Source organism: Strigops habroptila, chromosome 2 (genome assembly GCF_004027225.2).
Source record: "Strigops habroptila isolate Jane chromosome 2, bStrHab1.2.pri, whole genome shotgun sequence".
NCBI lineage: Eukaryota > Metazoa > Chordata > Aves > Psittaciformes > Psittacidae > Strigops > Strigops habroptila.
The window spans coordinates 28377889-28400682 of record NC_044278.2 but is presented as its reverse complement, the minus strand read 5'-3'; the positions used below and the strand labels follow the sequence as shown (position 1 = coordinate 28400682).

Here is a 22794-nt window from a genome sequence, read left to right as displayed (position 1 = left end):
GGGGAACTGGAGAGAGAAAAGCCTCCTATCTATTCAGTAAAGAAAACATTATTGTTTCATTTATAATAGAACAGATAAAAACAATGGGTTAATGTTCTTGATAATATTCCAGTTTCTTCCATTCGAGCTCATCAGCAGTCACAAGTGTAAGTCTAAAAAAGAGTGATCTTAAAAAACAATTGACCTGCTGCAGATTGTAACTTCTGCAGAAGCACCTGCTACACCATACACCCATGAGGATCATGCTGAGAAAACAGAGGCTCTGACCCAAGGGTTGACAGCCTAAAACTGGGCTCTGTGTCTGCATGGCTGTGCTTTGTGGTTGCTGCAGAGGCTATGGAAGTACAAGAACAGAAACAAACCCACAAGTGGTATAAGATAAGGATAAGAATGTAACAGAGACCTCTGCAGAGATACAGTAATGATATTTCTAAATAGATGAAAAACTAAAAGATTCAGAGATTCTACTGCTTACGTGCCCACTTGAAGACAAGGAGACTGTAAAATATACTTAAAGTTATACTCAAGTGATTTCCTCAGTAAGGATATTTTCCACAGCCAAACCTAACAATTCTGGTATCTTACCTACAAATATAAATTTCCAGTCACATGAAATCACATAATTTGCAGTGTAACTGCACTATTCCTCAATTCTGAAGGCAGCACTTGCTGTGAGATACACTTTTGACTTGCTTTTGTAAAAATTCGTATCACAAAGAATATTATATATTCAATGTAGCTCATTTCCAGTGGGAAAAGCAGCTAATAAAAATAACCAACAGGATCCCAATCTACTTTTGATTAGTAAAAGAGATTTCTAATAACACAGACAAAACTATGAAATTAAAATCCATCTACTATTAATAATGCAGTAATTTTAATAGGAAAAAAATAAATTAAACCATTATGATAATTAACCAGATCATTAACATTTTACATTTCAGACTTTTTTTTTCCCCTGATGATTGGCCCAGTAAATCTTCCTGGGAGTTTTTGTGCCAGTGCTTTGCCAAAGGTAACATCTGCCTACTCCATTCCTGTACTCTGCTCTGACTTCAATACTCTGCATAAATTGGCCCTTCACTTTGCTTACCACTCCTGTTCCTATTCCACCTATGATAGTCATCTTAATGCTCTGATTAAAGAAAATCCCTTTTGTGCTTTCTCCTTTAGTTGTGGGATGGTATTTCTGAGTTGGCTGGTGGACCTAGCCATAAATCATCATTCAACTATTTTCTTTGGGACCCATTTCAGCCACACTGCGGGTCAGCTGCCAAAAAAGCTGAGCCCCTGGGCTACTAGGGCTTGTTCTCATAAGCAATAGCAATAAGAAAAATAATTAAAAAACACTGATAAATGAAACCTCATAATGATTGTCTTAATCTTTCCTACACTTTCCTCATGTTTACAAAGTGCACTCTCTTTGAGGCAGGATTTGTCCCTTTACTTATCAACATCAACTACCTGCACAGAATACATGTGATTCTACAATGAAATTCTGTACTAAAGCTAGCCACACATGTGTATCCTCCAGCCATTATTCTATAAATGGGAGGTAGTAACAGATAATCTTTGAAAGTTTTGGTCCTACCTCCTTAAGCATTTTTGCAGATTTCTTATTATGATATCTTCTTCATCATTTGGATCCTTAGCCCAAGCATCTGTTTTTGTGTTCAGCTCTATCTTTCTAATACAACATTATCATTGCCATCTCTGTAAAAATAATTTGCAAAACCTTTTTTCTTTCTAGTCTGATGTCTGACATCTGACTCTGCCAAACTACACTGGTCATTAAGCTGGCAGCAGGCGCACTGAAGTTGCAAACACAATGGAGAGCTAAGGTGAAGTAGAAAAAAACAATTTGCTATTAATCTAAGAGTCTCAAAACTTCACATGGATTTATGCAAAGCCTTGTGCAGTGGCATTTTAACCAAAACAAACATCAAAACACACACAAAAATACATTTGCCTGATGTGGATTACTTACTAGGTTTGCATTTAAAGGAGACAAGGAGGAATTTAGTGGTCCCTGGACACAGATCAGGTCCAAAAACCCGACTATTGACAAGGAGTTGGCAGGATCTCAGGTTTTGGCATTCATCCAGTACTTTCTAGAACAATGGGCAAAAAGGATAGGCTTGAAAACAAGGTATGAAGCTATACAGCAATGAGAATACTTAGTTGTACTTTGTTCTATACAGGAGAGAAATCATTCCTTCACATCTTTTTGGCTACTAACATGTAAGAAACATGTGTATCATTGGATTTAGGCCATAGCTCTACTGGACTTTGAGTCATGGCCAAGTTTCTGGGAACACAGTCATCACAGTGATGCTCAGGGCAACTCGGGATGTTACCAATCTGCTGCTGTTTGTCTCTTTTTCCTCTGCCCCCAGCAGGTCAGCCATATCTTGCCTTGTGCCACCACAGCCTCAGTGGTGCTTGGGACTCTGTGCAGAGCCCTGAGCAAGTGGGAACAAGCTCAGCCCCCAGCCTCTGATGTGCCTGGGGCACTCACTCCTCATAGCATTTATGGGAGCGCCATGTCCAGATAAAGCATGGTAACTCAAAAAGATGTTTTTTTAACCATTCTGTCTCCATCTACTTAAGTTTACCTGATCATACTCACTTTGTAGTATCTTCACTTGAAAGAGCTCTAACACTAACTAAGACTTGGTGTTCTTAGTGACACTTAAGCACAACCCGAGCTTTCAGCTATATGTAGGGCCTCCTGTTTAAGGGGCACTTCTCGCTTGCAGTTACACACTATATCACATATTTACTTAACTTGCCACTTCACCACATTTCAGAATTGGTTCAATCAGATAGCACAGATGTGCCTGTCTATCCTAAGCCTGCTTGTCTGTTTGGCTTTGGTTTTTTTTTGATTTCTTAAATGTTGTTCTAAGGCCATATCTACCCCAGATTTTTTTTTTTTCCCCAATAATATACCATGGTCCTTATTGTGCTGCTTCACTGGGAGTGGCAACAGAGGAGGACAATAAAAAGGTCAGCAGTGTTAAACACGAAGGGTCACACAGGCCCTCTCCAAGTCTAGTAAAAGGACTGAGTACTCCTAGTGCTCACATTAGTGTTCTCACTTTATCGGTGGTTCTGGAGCTGAAGCTATAGAAAATATGAAGACATTGCCCAAGATGAGTCTGCATCCAGTTTTTAATACAGTCACAAGCCAAAGCACCTAAAAAAATGCAGTTTGAATGCAGCAGAGCACTTTTACAAAATTCTTATTCACCTTCAAAACTCAGTTTAGAGAGAGCTGTCTATACACTCTTTTTGCATAGTCTGTGTTATTCTGCCCAGGATTCTTGAGGTTTAAAATCCCAGCAGGCTGTGATGAGAACGGTGTTGTCTCTGGGTCACCCCACTCCCAACACAAGCAGCTGTAAGAACCATTCTCTGATAGTTTTAGGTACTCCCATAAAATCCATGGGAATTTTTGCTCATCAGAAGAGTTCTCAGTCATACCAAGAGGCCAAATCACAAATTTACCACTGTGATAGCACAAGCTGCATTCATGTTTCCAGACTGAGCGAGTTGGCAGTGGCTGAATCTCTCCTGTCATCCCTGGAAGCCATCCCTCCCTAGCAGAAATGATACACATTGGCAGCACATTGCAGCAATCCTATAACACTCTTGCCTTTTTGTTCCTGTTAGTAGAAGAGGACTTGCATCCAACACTTTTTGAGCATGAAGTGCACTCTAAAGAGTTTAAAAGAAAGGAAAAGCAGCAGACGTAATTTTATCAGTTAATTCTTCTTTTACAGATTTGCAAGTCAACAAATTACTCCTCCTTAATTGGGATAGTCCTGGAACAGGCCAGAGAAATTGAGTTACGTCTTTAGTAAGTGGAAATAGCTGTCCCCTACTGAGTCACCTTCTGTTTGCACCTGAGCTGAATCATCTCCTGTGCATCTGTTTGTATTTTCTCCTACTTAATGCAAACAGCAGTCACATTTTCTATCATGTTGCTGTGCAAAAACATGCAACCACAAAAGTAAACAACGATATTCATAATGAGATAGCACTGGGCTGTTAATATCTTGAGACAGATCTAACTTTGCAGTGATCCTTCTAATAGGACATCACTGTAAAACATGCCTGTTATGCTTCCTCCTGGCTGCAGGGTAGCATCATGCCCAATTATGCAGACTGCAGATGCGGTTCCAAAGGGAAGGGGAGGAGGGATGAGATCACTGGTGTTCTTTTCTAAGAAATGAGTTTACAGAATGCATCTCTTCTCCTTGATAGAACAGGAGATGCATCCATAAGATGCAGAGCATTTGTATCTCTCACATTTGTGGCCTTGTCAAAATGCTTTCATGCCTTTGATGACCGACAGTGCCTGAATGATCGTGATAGTTTATACAACAGTTATTCCATGCTGTGTTTATTATATTCAAGGGAAAAAACTGCCCATGGAGACCTCACAAAGGCACTCGAAAGCCTAAAATAATCATTGGCGTCACTTCACTGTAGTCAGTAAAATGACATCAAGGATGCATCTGGCCTACTGTTTTTGGTGGAGAGATGTACTTTCACATGGCCTGTAGGTCATGTCTGGAATGTCTTTAGAAGTTGCAGTACAGCACAGGCAAGCCACACTTATAAAACTGCCTTAATATTGTTTCTGGAGAGAGGATATTACTGCCAAACCACTCTGTAAAACTCTTCAGCTCACTAGTGGTGGGAACAGACATTCCCTGTTGTCAAGAAGCATGTGTCAGCTGCCAGCACAAAAGTTGCAAGCTTCATCAAAGCCTCTGTAGAGCACTTAAACCAGCTTCACCAACAGAACTTGTTCAGATTTCTCTGACTACTCATTTTTCCAATGTTTTACTGAATTCGGCCTAAAACTGGACATTTTCACTATGACGAAACAAGCTTTTGACAGCAGTGTAAGTCAGGCCTTCTAAGCCTTGTTACAAAAGTCTCCACAGCAGAAAGTAATAATCTATGAAGTATAAATCATTTTAAGCTATACTTAAGTGGGCACAGCAAACAAACCACAGGACATACTGATCAAACAATGTATTCACAGACATGCAGGTATTTGCAAAAGTGTTTAGGATATGCTGTTTAGCTTTATGATGCCTTTTCTGCAAGTGAAGATAGGCATGGAACAAGCCAAACACCAACAAGAATGCCATCTTACTCAGTCAATTTGTAACCCAGCTCCTTCCAATGTTTGTATCCTTTCCTGGGGATAAGGAGGGCCTGTGTGATGGATTAAGACTGGTCTGCTCAGTCATGACCAGCCCTTGATCAGAAAGGAACTGATTCTTTTAGGGAACTCTGGGGATGGGGTTTCCAAAGCAAGGCTTATCAAAATAGGAGGCAATCTACAAAGCTTTCACAATCCTATGGTAATATCCTGCTGGCCAGACAAACCCTTTCAGTTGTAATATTTCTGATGGTAAACTGACATAGACACAATGTCATTTCATACAATATTGTGAACACTTGCCGTTTTCACACAGCATAGCTCACCGCAAGGACATTGTCAAAAGCATTCTATGCATTAAGAACCTTTACAACATGAGATACCTGCAAAGAAGTGGGTGCCACACAGTTTATGGGTTCTGTTATCCTGGTTTCAGGCTCCTGAGTACCACACATGTGGTAGTCTTGCCCGTAAAATGCTGACTGTACACTTATTGTTGAATGCCGAGGACAGTGCAGACTCAAATGTTCCCCATCGCAGGCATAGGCAGTATGATTTTGCAGAAGTTTGGTTAGGTAACCTAGAAAATATTCAGCTCTGTTACAACCAGTACAGGAAATGACAAGCTCGTTAGATAATAAGAAACTCACAATCAGTCTCTGGAAAGAGCATTGTAGTCAAGGTTATACGTTATGGCCTGCTGCCACACCACATGGTTCTGTGAATGGGTCAACCTTTACATCCTAGTAATGCTCAGGTCTGGAAAACAAGAGGTAGTGTGGCAGCGAGTCAGAACCCTACCAGCACTCCAGCAGCAGCACTGTGTCGGAGATGTCATTTCACAGACAATAACTGGGCTCAGGCCCCCGCCAGTCGTGACTGCTAACAACCCCAGGCCATGTTTGCAGAAGTCGAAACGACTATCACTTGGTTTTGTGGGCTAGACTCCTGCACTTCAGCTGGCTAAGGTATTCCTTGGGCCTTGTCTTAAACTGATGCTTTGCACTTCTGGGCTCCTAGGCAGTTGTATTTCACGCAAGTGGTAATAGAAGTGAGTGATTCCCTCTATATCACTAAATTACTAGGATAACAGAGGAAAGGTGGCCCATAAGTGCTGGACACCATAGGTGCTGGACAGAAACCAAGAAGTAAGACACAGAATTTTGTATTTGCTGGAGAGTTTGTCTATGTTACCAGGAGAGGGAGAGGTAGGATCTGTATGCAGCTATACCATCCGTTTGCATCTTCTAAGTAAGTCCATGAGCAGCAGAGCTAAGAACAGCTGTTTTCTGATTTGTATTTCATTTGTATTGCCTCTAGCCAAGATTTCTGTTATCACAATAAATACTTATAAATCTAACCTCCTACCACCTTTCTCTCTGTTCGGCAGAATACTTCAGTGGAAACATGCAGGCTGCTGCTTTTGACCACTACAAATTGGCACTGTGGTGGAAAACTATTAGGGGTAATTTAATTCAAAGAATTTCCTCACCTATACTGATAAAGCTTTGATATCTCTACCACTCTGTCATGCTTGAATGGAATCTATATTTAAACAGAAATGTTTGTGGGTGAAGGAGAAGAGGAGGCGTGAGGGACAGGAGGGCGAAAGGATACAAAATATGCCTCTACAAATGAAGCAATATCTTTCCTCATCCATAAACACATGGAAATTAGACCCAAACCCACTTTTTTCCCCATGAGTTTTATGACAACCCAATATACTTCTATCAAAGCAAATGTTTTCTAATTCTTCCACTATTGGCCAAATTTTTTATTAATGTGCATACAATAACTGTATTTGAATAGTTTCCTTATTCCTATACACATATTAAATCCATATAATTCTCCCTAAAATCAATTCTCAACTTCTAGAACACCAAGTTGATCCACGTTCACATCCAAAAACCCACGGTTATCTAAACCAAACACATTAAGTGAGGATAAAGCACTAAGAGCTTCCACTGATTTATTTGATAAAAGAATTGTAGAAGTTTTAAAACTGAGACCACGATTACATGCATATCTTTTTAATTTTAAAAATTATAATTTTCCTATCTTTGCCTGTTTTCCAAACATATAATTGGTCTAATTAGAGGCAAAAGCTAGTATCTTCTCCTCAGAAGCCTTCCTTACCCCACTGTGGTGACAGCAACATTACTACTGCTTAGTACAACAAAGTAAAAAAAAAAAAAACCAAACCATATTTTCTTGTTTTGGTGGCTGAATCAGAACTAGAATGACAAGATTTTTGTATCATGAAAACAAAAATTAGTTTTCTTAAAGAAAATATTGAAAAAGAGTTTGCTCATGCCATTTAGTTTTCACATTTTTTTTCCCTTTTTAAACCTTCTACCAAAGCTGAGCTATTTTAAAAAGTGTTTTTAAATAGAAATTTGAATATTCATGTAAATTATATGAAAATAAAATGTTTCAGTTGTCTGGCATCTTTTCAAGCTCCAGCTATGCAAGTGGATGGGGAACTCAGCTCCCCTATCAGTTTCTAGGTCTGGAGAAAGGAAAAACCTGCTCTGCTATTGTCTTTGCTGCTCCTCATCTAGAGCCTAAGAAAGGACAGGCATCAGCCAGATGCACCTTCCAGTGTAGCAAAGATGCAGGTGAGTTCTTCAGCTCATTGAACTCAGTCTGAGCACTGGCACTAAAATCAGGATGGCGTGAATTCCATGCCCTGTATTTGCAGTCTCGATCTCAAGGCACCAGACCAGCAGAAATCCCTACAGCTTCTCACAGGTTAAATAAATAGAAAAAAAAGACAAACCACCACCAAAAATCCCAAACCAAATCCATCCTCTAGATTATCTGTGTAACTGAGATCACAAATAATTGAGCTTTCCTGCCAGAGCTACTCCTCTGTCAGCCTGTGCCTCAAAGGTGCTGAGTGTTGCCAGGAAAATGGGCCGAATGCCCAAGTGCACCCAAGCGACTTTGCTACTGTCCGATACTGTAAAGGGGCCTCCAGTGGCACTTACTGCTGCTGAATGCCTTTGACATTGCCATCACAGCATAAAGGGCCACAGTGTAAAAGAGTATTCAGCCCAACATGAGTTGAGGGCACTCAACACCTTGAAAGATTTAGGCTGATATTTGTAATCATTTCAATTCTTCAGGTTTTAAGTTACTTGGAGCCAAGAGTGCTGTATACAAAACAGCCCAGTATTCCCTAAAGAATATCAGCTATGTTGTGATTTGGATGAGTTCCCCGGCATCTTAACTGCTACTTTGATCCTGCAAATTCCTAATCCAGTATCTAAGCACCTTTCTCCAACAATTGCAACTATTCAATCCTTTAAAAAATGCCTTTATAAAAATTTTGTTCTGATTCTGTACAAGCGATATGGTTCACTTGTAAAAATAGCATTGGATGGACTGGTGAAAATAAGGCATCATGCTCTCTGGCCTTCTAAGTGGCATTTAAAGTTACTGCTGTTATTAAAATCCTTGTGTATTTGCACACAATAAAGGATAAAAATAGTAATGGAAATTGGCTGAAACCTAATGTTCTCTGATAAGAGAAGTGGTGACGTACTAGCATCTAAATTGCTCGTCTCACATGGCAGACCACACAAACCTGCAATTTTTATTACTATACACACACACTACGTAGACGCAGGTGGAGCGGTCAGCCCTTTGCAAATAGTGGTGCCAAATGGGCTGCTCATAGCCCACGCTGAGAAAGAATTCCCACTCAAAAAGTCACATTTTCCTCTTGCTCTTGTCTGAAATACTCCAGGTTCTTTCCTCTCCTCACGCTGGCCCCCTTCACGTGCTGAGGTGCTGCCTGCCCTGGCTTGGCAAGGGAATAAAGTTTTCTTAGCAGCTACCACCTCTCACCTTGGTCCCAGAGTGGTGCTTGCGCAGGAGGGAGCAGTTTCCAGTTGCTCTCCCTCCTTTTCTGGATACCATGGCCTTGTAGTCACCCTAGTTGAAAGCTTCATCTTCTTGAGACCTTAAGTATCCCTATATTGTTTACCAGATTCTGTACAGAAACACACTTCCCTTGAGGCAGCAAATTCAGCTGAATGACAATGTAAGGTTAGGGGAAAAATATGTTCTTATCTGTACAATTAATAGCAGCCGTGATTATCAGGAGAGAGGGCATTGTAACAGTTGAATGGGTCTGTCAGTCTTTCTGAGGCATGCTTCCTTTTCTGCATTTCTTTCAACTGGCGCAATTAAATCAGGTCATCCAAAATAGGCAGCAGGGTTGTGTCACTGTCCAAATCAGACAGCAGGATTGTGTCACTTTCAGGCACCAGCCCAGCACATTGCCTGGGCTACCCGCACTTCAGGGCATTATTTGTCATGCAGATTCTCTTGGTTTGTATTTCTTCAATTAATTAATACCTGTTAGGTTTGAATTCTGAGAAAATCGTTCAGTTTTTTGTTTGTTTGCTTGGGGTTTTTTTTAAATACCTGAGAGCTAGAGGCTGTGCCTGGGCTACAACACACCTCTAAATACTGGTCTCCTGTGAGCTAGGGAAGCACTTGCTAATTCCTCTCTGGCCAGCACACGAGGAGACTCCCTTCCCCTAGAAATCAGGGCATGGAGAGGGCTGGAGCACGATAATGGCTCGCCCCAGCCTGGATGGAGTGAGGCTGTGTGCGCCTGGACAGGGAAACCAGAAGACCTGTGAGTTATGGGGTTTCTTACCCTGAGCAAACAGAATTTTAAACAGACCCTGTAAAAATCCTTAGATGACTTAAAGTTTTAAAACTAATGTTGGGGTTTTTTCTTTGTTTTCTGGGTTATTGGGTAATGGAGGGGGAGGTGGTGTTTGGCTATGGCAGTTTTTCAAGCATTATTCTGCAATGAGGACTATAGATTTCCTCTTTCTTCAAAAATAATGTCGCTCTACTTTAAAACAACACGAAACTTAATTAAAAAAAAAAAAGTCAACTACTGTGAGAATTGCCTAAATTAGAAAACCTTGGCAATACTGCAGTGTCCCAATAACATCTCTATGTCTCTGTGTGAAAGCCCCACTAGGAGCTTTCCCATTTATCCAAGGCACACATTCATAAGCAATGTATGGGGTGCTCTGCATACAAAATGATGTACAAGACGTTACAGACTGGCTCAGAAGTTAAGCCTGAATCATACAGCAATAAACAGATTCCATTGATCTGAAGGCCAGAAGGTATCATCCCACCCAACTGTCTGCATAACCCAGACTACTCACTCATTGTAACAACTTTTTACTGAGGCTCAAAACACCAATGCAGAATCCAAGCGTAATCCTTTCTTCCAGAATTAGCCAAATTAGTCACAGCATCCACTGTGTTGACAAAGAACTTTAAATAAAGAAACATAGCACCAGAAAAACACACAAAACACTGAGGCTGAGTAGCTGAACAAAGCTTTAAGCCTTACTGATCACTTCTTGTTGCAAAGGAGGACTGATAAACTGTAATAACAATGACAGACAAAAGTAACTGTCCTAAGAGAGTAAAGGTTGTAAATAGAGAGCTCTTTGTGTGAAATAGAGCTCTTAAAATATTCTAGTTTTTATACTCAACATTTGATCCTAGTGTTATTGCTTTGAATAGCAGCAATAATATAATGAACCTGAAGGCATGAAAATCCAGAAAGATATTTCTTTCTCTTAAAAACATTGAAAAACTGGGAACTTACTTACAAAGTATAAAAAAAAACCAAGCAACTACCCAAAAGCCTGGAAGTGGTCAGCCAAGAGATGTGTTATGTCTCCTGGATATGGCACAAGGGAGTACAGCGTACTAAGATTTGCTGGATTTATTCCTTATGGTGAAGGACAGTAACACAAAGCCTTTTTCAGTTGTCAGCATTAAAGTAAAAAAGAAATGTGTACATTCTGCCCAGCCTCACTGCACTGGCATGAACATCACCATACGGATGCATCAAGGAGAACAGCATTTCAAGCTGTGAGTCTAATGCCTAGCACATATTAAATGCAATCTCAGCGTTGACTGTTGTAATGTCTTTTTGGCAAGAGAGGAGCTTTGCAATGTAATATTTTTAGACCCTGAAGCCGAGTAGCACACAGACTATGAGGATTCTCAGAATCAGGCTTTCATATACAGATTTAGTCATATTAGTTCCTTTGCATCATTCAATCTAGCTTAATTAGCACAGCAATTTGCTGGCTCATTTTAAAGAGACACAAATCCATTTTAGATCAAAATAGATTGAAATAGCACACATATTGTTGTGGGAGTCCCAGGCAGCTAATCTATTCGGTAAAACTACATCAGCTCCTGCAGTTTCATGAAGAATTGTGCCAACAGTCATTAAAAATACACAAGCAAGATTGGCGAGTTTGAAGGAAGAGATCTCATGCGGTGATAACAGAATTGTTGATAAACTCTACTACGAGCACCATTAGAAGCATCAGCCTATTTACTGGTATTTGGGAATCGGCTGCAGTACTTCATCAATGTTTTCTCTGTTGGTTTGTGAAAGAAGCATTGAAGAGAAATGAAGCCCTAAGTTTCCTCCCCATCCCCTCTGCCATACCCTCCTCTGGTCTTCAGAGGCAGCTACACTACAGATCATGCTGTTCAGTTCAGGGTTACTGCGTAATCACTGCTTTCAGAGCTGGGCTCTGTGAGTGGATATGACAGCGCCTATTTGGCTCTGTTCACAGAAGCAAGGATCTGCCTCTTGTAATTCTGCTTACTCTCTTACCTTGGCTGTCTGCAAATTCTTTCTGTGGTAGCTCTTTTTTAGAATTAGTAATCCTGACTGAGGACCCAGGGAAGACACTGTTTCTACAATTCACAACACTGTTTCCTGCCCCATCATTTTATTTTTTCATTTAAGTACCTTGTAAGCATCCTGAGTCGTTCCCACCAGACTTAGTCTTAGTCTTCTAACAGTAAGAAATACCCTTAGGCAGAAGCATTGTTTATTCTACTCACTGTTCAGAAATGAGTGTAACAGCTTCACCCAGCAGATACACATAAAAATCCATACTTGCTTAACATATGCTTTCTTGCATAGTCACTAATTTGACTTAATTTCCCTTCGTTGCTTGAGGGTTTTTTGAATGTGCTTTTTCCCATTATTCTTCTCAATACTCATACTCTTTACAAGTGTCTGCTATCCTACTAACTTCACCCTTTTGCTTCTACTGCAGGAGATGGCATGAAAAGCTGGTTTGCCATGCAAGGAATAGAATTTTTGTATAATCACTGTGGGTTTTATATTATCTAAACCTTTTTGATGTGGGGATAGATAGTTTTCTCTTGGAAAAACTAGTGGTAATCTAGTTTCACTGAAAAGCCAGTGACCATAAAAAACCCCAACTTTCCAGTTCCAAATATCTGGTTTGGTTTCAGAGCACCCAAAGCTATTGTTTTTCTTAGAATCAGCCCTTGAGAGTTTTGAGTTGATCATTTCCGAAGAAGATGAAGCTTATGAGATCATGATCTCTGTCCATCTGTCATTTTCTTACTCAACTAAAAATTTTTACGATCAGTGGCCAGTTTCAAACCTGAGGGGTACAGGGCTCAAAGAAATAAAGTTCCTGCAATTTTCATGAAAGCTGAAGCCTGAGCTGACAGGTCAAAGTAAGAACTATCACTTCCTGCTCAATCTAATTGACTAATGCTAAAAGTCAACTGGCTACTGAAGAAACAGCATCCTTATCCTGGACAGCTAATCAGCCTGCTGCTAATGGAGCAATTTGTTTCCACTGGCTTTAATGACAGATGAAGTCTTCAATAACAAAATGCTTGAGTTAGTTAAACGTGAAAATACTTTTGAGATAGTATGGTAAGCAAAGCAGGCATCATTGATGAAGACATCAGTTAGGTTTTCTAAGAACTGCTTTATCAACATGTGTGCTTTCCTACAGAAATTGTCTTGTTTAATTTTTCCCTCATAGTCATGCCTCATGGATCATAGTGCAGATCATAACCATCTTACTGAATCCACTTCTCACTGTCTACTAGATCTGAGCAAGATTTAATCTGAGCAACTAAGCAAGAGCTTGGTTGCACTTAAGCCAGAGAAAGGACCCAGGTAACAAGCAGAAAATTGAGTGTAAAAACACATTCAAACTCTAGTATGTGAATAAGGTTTATTCAGTGAGTGGCAGCACATGCAAGAAGCCAAGCTATGAGCTCTTCTTAGAAAAACAAAACCAAGACATCATGAAGAAAGTAGAGATCTCCTGTAACTTTCTGGTTATGCCAAATGGGCTTTGTTTCTCCAGGACCACAGAACCTCTCCATATCCATGCCATTTTGCTCGGACTTGTAGTTATGTGAATAAAATTTTGGCAGAGTGGGAAAATCCATGAGCCCTTCATTCGCAGACCAGATGCCTATTCTGTCTTTCACATCCTCCCACAGCTGTTCTCTGTTTCCTTCAGACCTACAGTTTCATATTTCTCTGTGTTGTCTCCTAGGAGTGATGCTTATTTTCATTGTATCCCAATGGCTTTCTTCAGAAATCAGAAGGATCCCTACGCACTTCATTTTTCTCACTCACTTTCTCTTTTTAGTTCTTTCTTCTCTTCTTGTGCTAGGAAGAGGCAAACTATTACTAATCCCCAAAGATTCTGGTCTGTAGTAAACTCCATGCTACAGCCAGTTATACTTCTCTCAACTGTTCCATAAAGCGACAGGGACAAACACTTTTCCTGGGACTTAATATGGAACTATTACAGTAGAAAAGGAAGACTTTCTCCCTCGTATCCTAAGATGCTCCAAGAGGTACAACACTGTTAAGGGAGACTGCAAGGCCCCCTTCTGTCCTTGCCAAAAAAATGCTTCTTTTGATTGGAGACAAAGTAGCCTCTTCTAGTGCCATTAACAAGAAGTAACAAGAGAAAGGCTCAGCAGGCACCAACTGCTTCTGGAGACAGAATGAGTGAATCATTATGCCCAAGAGACAGCAAAGTTGTAATCTTCCCAAACACTCTGAGTAGAAGAACCTCAGGGACTACAGGAAAATATTTCTTTGAAAACTTGGATTTATGAACTTGAACATCTATGCAAACCTGAGAGGGTTCATTGCCATGAGAATTGTTCATTGCCAGCTCCTCAGAAAACAAAACACAGGTTTTGTTTTGCAAACAGAACTCTGACTCAAATTCTGCATTTTCTGTACTCCCATTTATATATGACACTCAAAATATCAGCTAAATTAGAGATCAGGGAATTTGCCTACTGAATCACTAAGCCCATCCTCTGGTAGCTCACAGATCTACACTATTGTGATGGCTTATAGTACAGCAAGTCCAAGCCAGAAAAGCAAAAAATACCCTCCTAGCCTGATGGTTTTCTTTACAACATTTCATTGTCTCCAACTCAGTTTTAGCCTGAAGAAATGAAAAGTCAAAAAGGCAAAATTATTCTGAAAAATTAATGCTTGTTTTCCCATCCAAAAACAAATACAATGAAGAAAAATAAACAGATACTTGTGGGTTGAGACCCTCATCCAAAGCCCAGTGAAATCCTTGGGAATCCTTCCAGCGACCATAGGCTTTCAATCAAGTCTTATGAGTGATGTTTTAAAATTAATTCTAAATTAAGAGCCAAACATCACTGGTATTTAAATTGTTGCCAGAAGCCACACAATAGACCTTTGAAACAAAACTCTTAAAATGCATAGAAATTCAGATGAAATGACTCACCAATGCTGAACAAATAAGGCTCAACCTCGCCTCCTTCTGCTCTTCATTTCCCTTTAAGACACTATTTTCTCGTTGTTTGGTAATATATCAAAATATTTCCATTTTAATTGTAGATTATGGTTGGCAGATGACAGAATTCTGATAACTGCTGACTGGTCAGACAGTGCTTTCTCTGTCTGGGGACACTTCCATCAAAATCTGAGTATTTATTTGAATCAGGTCTGTAACCCTTTCTTTAATAAAGCTGAGACTGTCTGGAAGCTCTGTCTTACTAAGAAGGGAATCGGCAGCAGATGGAATAGGAAGGCGGGGGGGAGCTAATCCCTGATATTTATTTTGAATAAAAATAACATATGATGTGTCAGGTACCAGCAATGTGCACAGCGAGAACAAAGAGAGTTCCTGCCCCAAAGGTGTAAGAATCTGAAAGACAAACTCAAACATGTCGGTGTCTGAGCAGTGAAGTTCAGGAAGTTAGCTTTCCTACAGGGTTTTGTCTCATGCCTGAATTTTGCAACATCTGTTGTTGTAGGAGCATCATACTATGCTTTAACTCACTTTGGGAGAGCTTTAGGAATGGCATCCTTTCTTGGGGATGCTAATAGTACCTAGCTGCTTATGCTCACAAAATGTGTAGGAACTTAATAGGACCTGAACTTTTCCTTCTCTAACAAGGATGATTAAATCTCATCAGTAAATTTAAGGAAAAAATACTAGGCAAAATCCACATCTAAACCAGGATTTCATAAGCTACATGTCCTCAGGAAAGCAGAAAGAAGTGCAGAGACAGGCCTGAAACAAAATCTTGGATCTCAGCACCATGATCTAAACTCTCACTTCTGACACATGCCTCTTTGCTCCACAGAGGAAATTCCAGATCCAAACCCGCTCCACTCTGAGAAACTTTAAACCAGACTTTGAGGTTTAACTCCCATATTACTGAAATAAAACATGTTTCTAAAATGAAATGCTTTTCTTTAAACAAAGCAATCAAAATTTTCATTTGAGTTCTACAAGGCAGTATCAAGATGATGCATCATTGACATCACTCCTTTTAGCACCTCTTTAAATATCCTGGTCAAGCTCCACTTCCCACGGTGAGTCAACAGAACCAACTCAAGAAAATTATACAGGATTTTATCTGGCCAACACAAAACCAACAAAAAAAACTCTGCATCATTGCGGTTGGTCATGATTGATCCTGCCACATTATTACAAACAAAGCATTTGCTTGAAGCATTTGTTTGCTTTCCTTTTGCCTGAGGGAATCTGGGATGGGTGAATGCCACAGAACTTAATGGAAACTTTTAATGCAGAAAGGCCACAGGATCAGATTATATTTCTTGGGTGAACTGGTTTGCTTTTTTATTAGATCCATTTGTTTTCTGATGTTGGGTCAGAAGATCAAGTCTATGGAGTTAAAGCAGTGCTTAGTTCTGTCTGAACTGTTCTGGAAAAAGAAAGAAAAGTTGTCACCAGCAGACAAAGATTAAAAAGTTCTACCTAAGCAGCGGCTGCTTTTTCTGTTCACATCCAGAAACTCATTCTTCAGCCCAGTTATGCAATCACACAGCTACTTCATTTTTGATCTTCAGTTACAGCCACGTTTCTTAAAAGCTGCCCAGAAAACCTGGCTGGGACTAAGGTAAAGAAAGGGAGATTGACTGATGAAGTGAGCAAAGGAGGCCAGTTCAAGCAGAAAGCCTAAGCTTGAAGTAGCATGGAGAAATGAAGAGGAGGAAGAAAGGAGCATTAAAAAAAAAAAAAAAAAAAAAAAAAAAGGTGAATGAGTGTTCTTCAGTGTTGCCAGAGAGAAGAAATTCGTTCCTGGATGGATAAGAGGTCAGTTCACTTTTACAGTAGATGGGGAAAAGGTGGGAGAAGGAGCGGGGCTAGGAGAGAGACAAGGGGAGAGCTGAGCTCTTCTCCCACTGCCAGCAAGCAGGGCAGGGGGGTGAGACGCGGGAGCAGTGACTCCTGCTGTTGGGAAGGTACACACTCCTCAGCAAATGCCACCATCCCCAGCAAAACCAACTCTCCCTCAATAGCAATGGTAGCAGACAGATGGGCTTTCTATAGCACTGGTATAAGTATACAAATATAATATATAAGTATAGTATATAAGTATAGTATATGATTTCAGTGGTTTTGCCAGCTCCTTATTTTGCCCGTTTTGGGAACCAGTTCTTGAACATAGACGAGCTGTGACGAAACAGCTCCCATGCGGCCTGATTTAACGCAAAAAATGTATCCCTCTTCACTTCTGACAGTCCCTTTGGAGCCCAGAGTATTTAGGATTTTGGATACCAGAGATTAGACAATTAGCAAAACTCACAGCAATCTTCAGTCTCCTGGATTGGGACCTGATCTGAAATGGGAAAGCTGTGAGTGATCACTGAGAAAAACAGCGTGAGGACAAGAGCTGAGTTAAGTAGGAATGAAAGTGTGAACATGAATAAATATTTTGGTGAAAAGCTATTTTAGATGTGTTTTGAAGAGTTGGCATCAGGGGAAGAAAATAGCTGTAAGGTCAACCAATATGCATGAAGATCTAAGGAAAGGAATGTGGATCAAATCTCTCTTTTCTTCCAAACCTTCACCTTGCAGTTTCAAATTTGGGCATAAAAGCTTGGATTCCACTTTTAAAAATGAATCACAGAGGACTGCAGATCTCAGAGCAAACCTCCACCTCCAATAACCAATGCAATTAATAAACATGCTTTCGTTGCCACCAAACTCTTAGACAATAATAGATTATGCAGCTCTTTAAGTATTGTGTGTATCAACATTACTTTACTTCCAAGATCTCCTGTTATTAAAAGGAGAAACTAATTTTGCTTACTGACCCTGAGTCCTCCTCACAATTTGATTTAGAACTGCTGCTGGAGTCTTGTTTCAGAACATTTTTCTCCCTAGAAAATACCAATTCACATACCAAGTCATAAAATGTTATTGCACAGTGAAGAAATGTCTCTAGGAAAAAAAAAGGGGGGGGGGGGGGGAGAAAAAAATGCCACACCAACATTTTTTTTAATCATAGTTAAAAGCTAGACTGAGAAACACATGAGGACAAGAACCTGCAGCTCTATATCCTGTAAGAGCAAGAGTAATAACAAAACCACAATAGCAACTGACCTGCAATAACCAAATTAAGAGATTCTACTCACAGCCAGAGCTGCCAACCTCTCTCTTATGAAATGGGATGGATAAATACTGCTTCTGTTCTGTGAAGTGATCCATAAAAAATTACCACAGTTTTATAACAAGTCAAACATTAAAAAACAAAACAACAACTACAAAAAAAAAAAAAAAAAACCCACACCAAAACCCAAACCTTCATTATCCATAATTACTGCTCCCTGCTCCCATTTCCAAAAACATCAGGCCCCAAGAGGGGTCACCTTTGTGTTGTTACAGGCAAGCAGCTAGGTCTTGTGATTAACAAATGGGACTCTGAGAAAGTCAGAATAGCTAGCACAATTTAATATCTACCTGAAGAGAACAATAAAGATTACATGTGCAGTCTGACAGCAGTCTGTGAAGTGATTATAGAAAGTTGTCAGAGTGGGGAGAGTGGGGGGAGAAGGAGAGAAGAACAGAGTTTGGGCTGCTGTGGTAGAGATCTGATGCTGGAAACACACAGAGCAGAGAAGACAATGACCCAAAAAAGTATGCACCTAATAATCTGAGCCTAAAATCTGTGAAAAGCAGGAAACATTTAAGCAACTGTCCTTCCAATTGTCTGTGCACTCCCAAATTCCCAGTACCTGATCAAATCATGCAGAACACGTTCGAGGTGCAGATCTGTTTCTTTTGCTGCTGCATGGGCTGCACGTGGAAACCTATAACCTGCTCCCTGGAAGCTTCACCCTTGGAAAGGCAGGATTAGACCTGATCCTTCCAGAAGACACAAAATGCAGGTGGTGGGTAAAGCAGGGGGAGCCAGCTCCCCGTTCCCCATCCATCAGGATAATCCCCCAGGAGCTGCCTGCACCTTGTCAGCTGCAGGGTGCTGCCCCTTTAAGTGGGGCAGATTTGTTTTCATGTAAATTCAACAGAGCTTATGAAAATCAAGTCGCTGTTCCTGCTGAGGAGGGGAGCAAAAAAGGAAATTCAGCAACTCTGGAAGTTCAGCTTGAAGCTGCTATTATGGAGCTTGTTGTAATTCTTTAACAGGTATTAATCAGGCTGGGGATGACACTGCAGGGTGTCATCTTCTGACAGTTCCTGGCCCACAGCACCTACTTCTGAAGTAGCTAAAAACTCTGTGTGCTCTGGATAGCTTTTTTTTTTTTTTTTTTTAAAAAAAAAAAAAAGGCTCCAGTAACATTTTGGTCTTCTCTGTCATTCTGGATTAGATTCCTTTTACTTTAACATGTAAAAGGAAAAAGAAAAAGTGAGCAGAATTTGTTCAGGCCTGGAAACTTCCCAATCTGGCAAGAATTTTGGAACTTGATTTTCTTTTCTACATCTTATTTACAGAATTCCCCGCATGGCATTTTTAATACTGATTTTTAACACTCACCTCTGGGGTGAGACAAACATTTTGCCTTGGTCATTCTACCTATTTGGAAAGTTCAGTGCACAATGAATACTGAATACAGCTGTACTTCTGAAATGTATCTTGGATAACCTTATCTAAATAACTTCATTTGAAAAGTGAATGGACTTTTGTGAGAGGAACTTTCTTAGATAAACGAGAGGGATATTTTTTAACTCAGCGGCTATTTGAAAGGGAAAATTTGAACTTTTTATTTTCTTGTGGAGAACTGCCATGTGAGTCCAGAACTAACATGTACAAGCCAGCAGTTAAGCCAAAAAATCACCAAAGAATGAGATAGCAAACATTTAAAAGCCCTTTACATGTGAAAGGAATCTAATAAGAGAAACCTAGTTTAACCAAGTATATAATTCTGGTCTTTACATTTGGTGTTTGCTTGCTTAGAAATGTTCAGGCTTATAGAGTTGGACACAATAATAAAATCACAAACAGTATTTTCTTACTGCTGAGAAAAGAGTTTTTACAGAACCATCACCATCATTCTGAACTGTATTAACATGAACTATATTAATATGAGTAACAACACATTTGGACTATTAATTATATACTAACTTCATTCTGGTACACTCGACTGGCTTTTGGAAAGTTCTGCTCTGTTCGGTAAGGGTAAGGTTTGCTCTCTGCCCTAGGGACAGTTCCTTAAGCTTGCAACTGCCAGGAATATGCTGTGCTTACTGTGAGATACAGAAAGGAGAGAAACCGCTCTTCTAAAGAACTTCCTAACAACAGTGAGACGTCCTGGAGCACAAAAGTCACAAAAGCTCAGATTTCTCAAACAGAAAATAAAACCTGCTTCTTTGTTCTAGTAAAAACAAGGACATTTTTCCAGTTTCGACAGTCACTTCGCTTTGCACCGACACAGCACCCTTGCAGTGATCACCTCCGTGATTTACAGATGACAGCTCGTGTCTCTGCTCACTTCGAAGTGACTCTCATCATCCCAGCGCTACGACGCGAAACGCTCTCCCAGCGGAGAGCAGAGCACCAGTATTTCTTCGCTACCGGAGTTAAGGACGGCTCGCTCAGGGCTCGACTCCAAGTCTCCAGGAGAAAGTGGGAATCTTTCCAGGGACTTCCACGCACTTTTGGTCAGGCCCTGGCCTGTTCACGCACAGCTTTCCCACCGCGCAGCTGACAAGAAACTGACAGCCCAACTCTTCGCGTCCCTTCCCACTGGACTTCTCCGGGAGACCTCCCCCCGCCCTCTTCCTTCCTCCCCTCCTTCACACGGTGCCGCGGCTACGGCACATCTGAATCATGCGCCCGTGCTCCCCTGGGTGCAGGCCCGCGTCCCGGCCCCGGGACACGACGTGCCTGCAGCTAGCCGGTCAATACGCAGCTTTCCGAGCTGTGTCGGGCGGGGTCCGAGGGCAGGCGGCAGGCAGCCTCCGGCCGCCGACACGGCCGGCGCCTCCCGCCAGCGCCCGTCCGGGGTACGAGGAGCTGCCGGGGGTGCCGTACGAGGGTACGGAGCGCGCTCCACGCCGGGGGGGCCGGCGGTTGGGACGCAGGTGCCCTCCTCCTGCCCACCCCGCCGCCGCCGCGCCCCTCAGCGCCCCCACGCCGGGCACCGCGTCCCGGGTGACCGTTAGTCGGTCCCGGCCCTCCCGCTGCCGCCGCCGCCGCCGCTGCCGGGCCCGCCCCGTACCTGAGAAGTCGGCGAGCGCCGCCACCTCGGCGCTGCACACGAGGATCACGCAGGAGAAGAGGCGGAGGAGCCGCCCGGGCTCTACCTGTCTCCGCCGTGGGTGCTGCCCCGCATCCCCGTCCCTCATGGTGTGGCTAAGGGCAGCTCGGGGCGGGGGGGGCAGGCCCGCCGCCTCACATGATGGAGCCGGCCCCGGCTGGCGGCACGGCCACCCCCGGCCCGCCGGGCGCCCTCCGCCGAGGGGCAGCACCGGCGGCGGGGCGCGGCAGGAGGAGGAGGAGGAGGAGGAGGAGGGCGGAGCGGCCCTGCCCGACGCCGAGGCCGCAGTGCAGCCGCCCCTCGCCGCGGCGGGAGGGGGTCCCGGTCGGCGCGGGGCCGCGGGAGGCGCGTCGCCGCCGCGGGGGAGCCCGCGAGGGCAGTGGGGAAAGGGAAGGGAAGAGGCTTCTCGGCGGCGCCGTGGCTGGCACTGCCCTCAGTGCACATCGTGCGGGCCGGGCTGACTCAGACCCGGCTGCACCTCGCCCGCCCTCCCCCGGCTCTCTCCACCCCTCTCCGGGCAGTTCGAGGTCCCGGCACCTCCCTCTTGGCGAAGGGGCACGATTTCGTCTTCACCCGCCGTGAGAAGGGCTTTATTTTTAACTTATTTCCCCCTCCCTCATTCCTGCTTGGCAATGGTTGAAGGATAGTCACCGACTTGCGGCAGCATTTCCTTGCTTGTATTTTTCCCAAGACAGGTGCAAGGTGCTCCCCATCACTCCCCCTCCCCGCAGTGCAACTCCTTGCGCTGCTTTTCCTCCTTCAGCCCTCCTTGTCGCGCTTGCCGGACCCTGCCAGGTCTGCCGCTCCAGCCCGGCTCCTGTCCTTAGACACTGGCTCACAGGTCTCCGGGAGAAACCCAGCTGACAGCCATGCCTGGCAGGAGCTCTGGATAAGGGATTTCAGTGGGCAAACGGCTGGTAAGAAATGGCATTGCCTCTTCCATGTTGCAAAAGAAACTTTCCCTTTCTGTGCTTCCTCTCCTCATGTTGTTGCCTGACAACATCTTATCGCAGCTCTTAGCTTTAAGACTCATGTAGTTCAGCATAGCTGAGTCTGAAGTGTGTAGGCTTGTTTAAAGCTTTGATTGCAAAGTGAAAGAACATCTTGAAGTTACTTTGCAAGAGTTCAGGTTGTTCCCTGAAATCTTTCATAAGACTTAAAAGTGAACCAGTGAGAAGTTCAAACAAATTGTCATTACAACCTGCTAAGCCACCTTCAAATGCAGTTTGGAGCTCCTTTTAAGGTACTAGAGGGACTAAAGAGTATAAATCAGGACACTCATTTCCTAGTTCCTGTAAGAGCTGCCGTCAGGACAGAGTCTAGAAGCAACACTGGAAATAGGGCATGAAAATATCTTCTGCCCCGGGGTTGTGCTTGGGTATAAAGAGGGTAGGCAAGAACATCTAGCTGTTTACACCCTGGCATGCACGTTCACACTGATCTTCCTTCTGAAAAAAAAAAGTGAGTAGGTGAGAGATGATGGAACCAAACTAATTCTGTTAAATCTCTTCCTGCTCCAGCTGAAGTTGGATCACACCCAGATTTGAATTTCCAAACTTTGGCACCTCTTTCTGGAGGTTACACTGAACTTCGATCAGCTTGAACTTCATGTTTGAATCTGAATCCACTTTTCTTTCCTCTCCCTCCTCACACACAGAACAACAACTGGATAACACAAACGTTATAGTCCTGGGCAGATAAGAGCAAACCAGCTTTCACATGA

General features: G+C 42.4%; 1 protein-coding gene across 3 annotated transcripts in view; it reads right to left on the bottom strand.

Annotated features, from left to right (window-relative positions):
- Positions 1-21290, bottom strand: part of EVA1C (eva-1 homolog C) — a 39327-nt gene extending 18037 nt beyond the window's left edge. Inside the window, exons 1-3 of one of the 3 annotated variants that reach the window (XM_030477623.1) lie at positions 21033-21290; positions 5566-5762; positions 1988-2111 (exon numbers count right to left, since the gene is read on the bottom strand). In XM_030477623.1, coding sequence (XP_030333483.1) covers positions 1988-2111; positions 5566-5762; positions 21033-21159 — 448 coding nt within the window. In that variant the 5' untranslated portion in view covers positions 21160-21290. The remainder of the gene's footprint in view (positions 1-1987; positions 2112-5565; positions 5763-21032) is intronic. The other 2 variants (XM_030477624.1, XM_030477625.1) reach the window with 2 other exon arrangements.
- Between the last annotated feature and the right edge of the window lie 1504 nt (positions 21291-22794).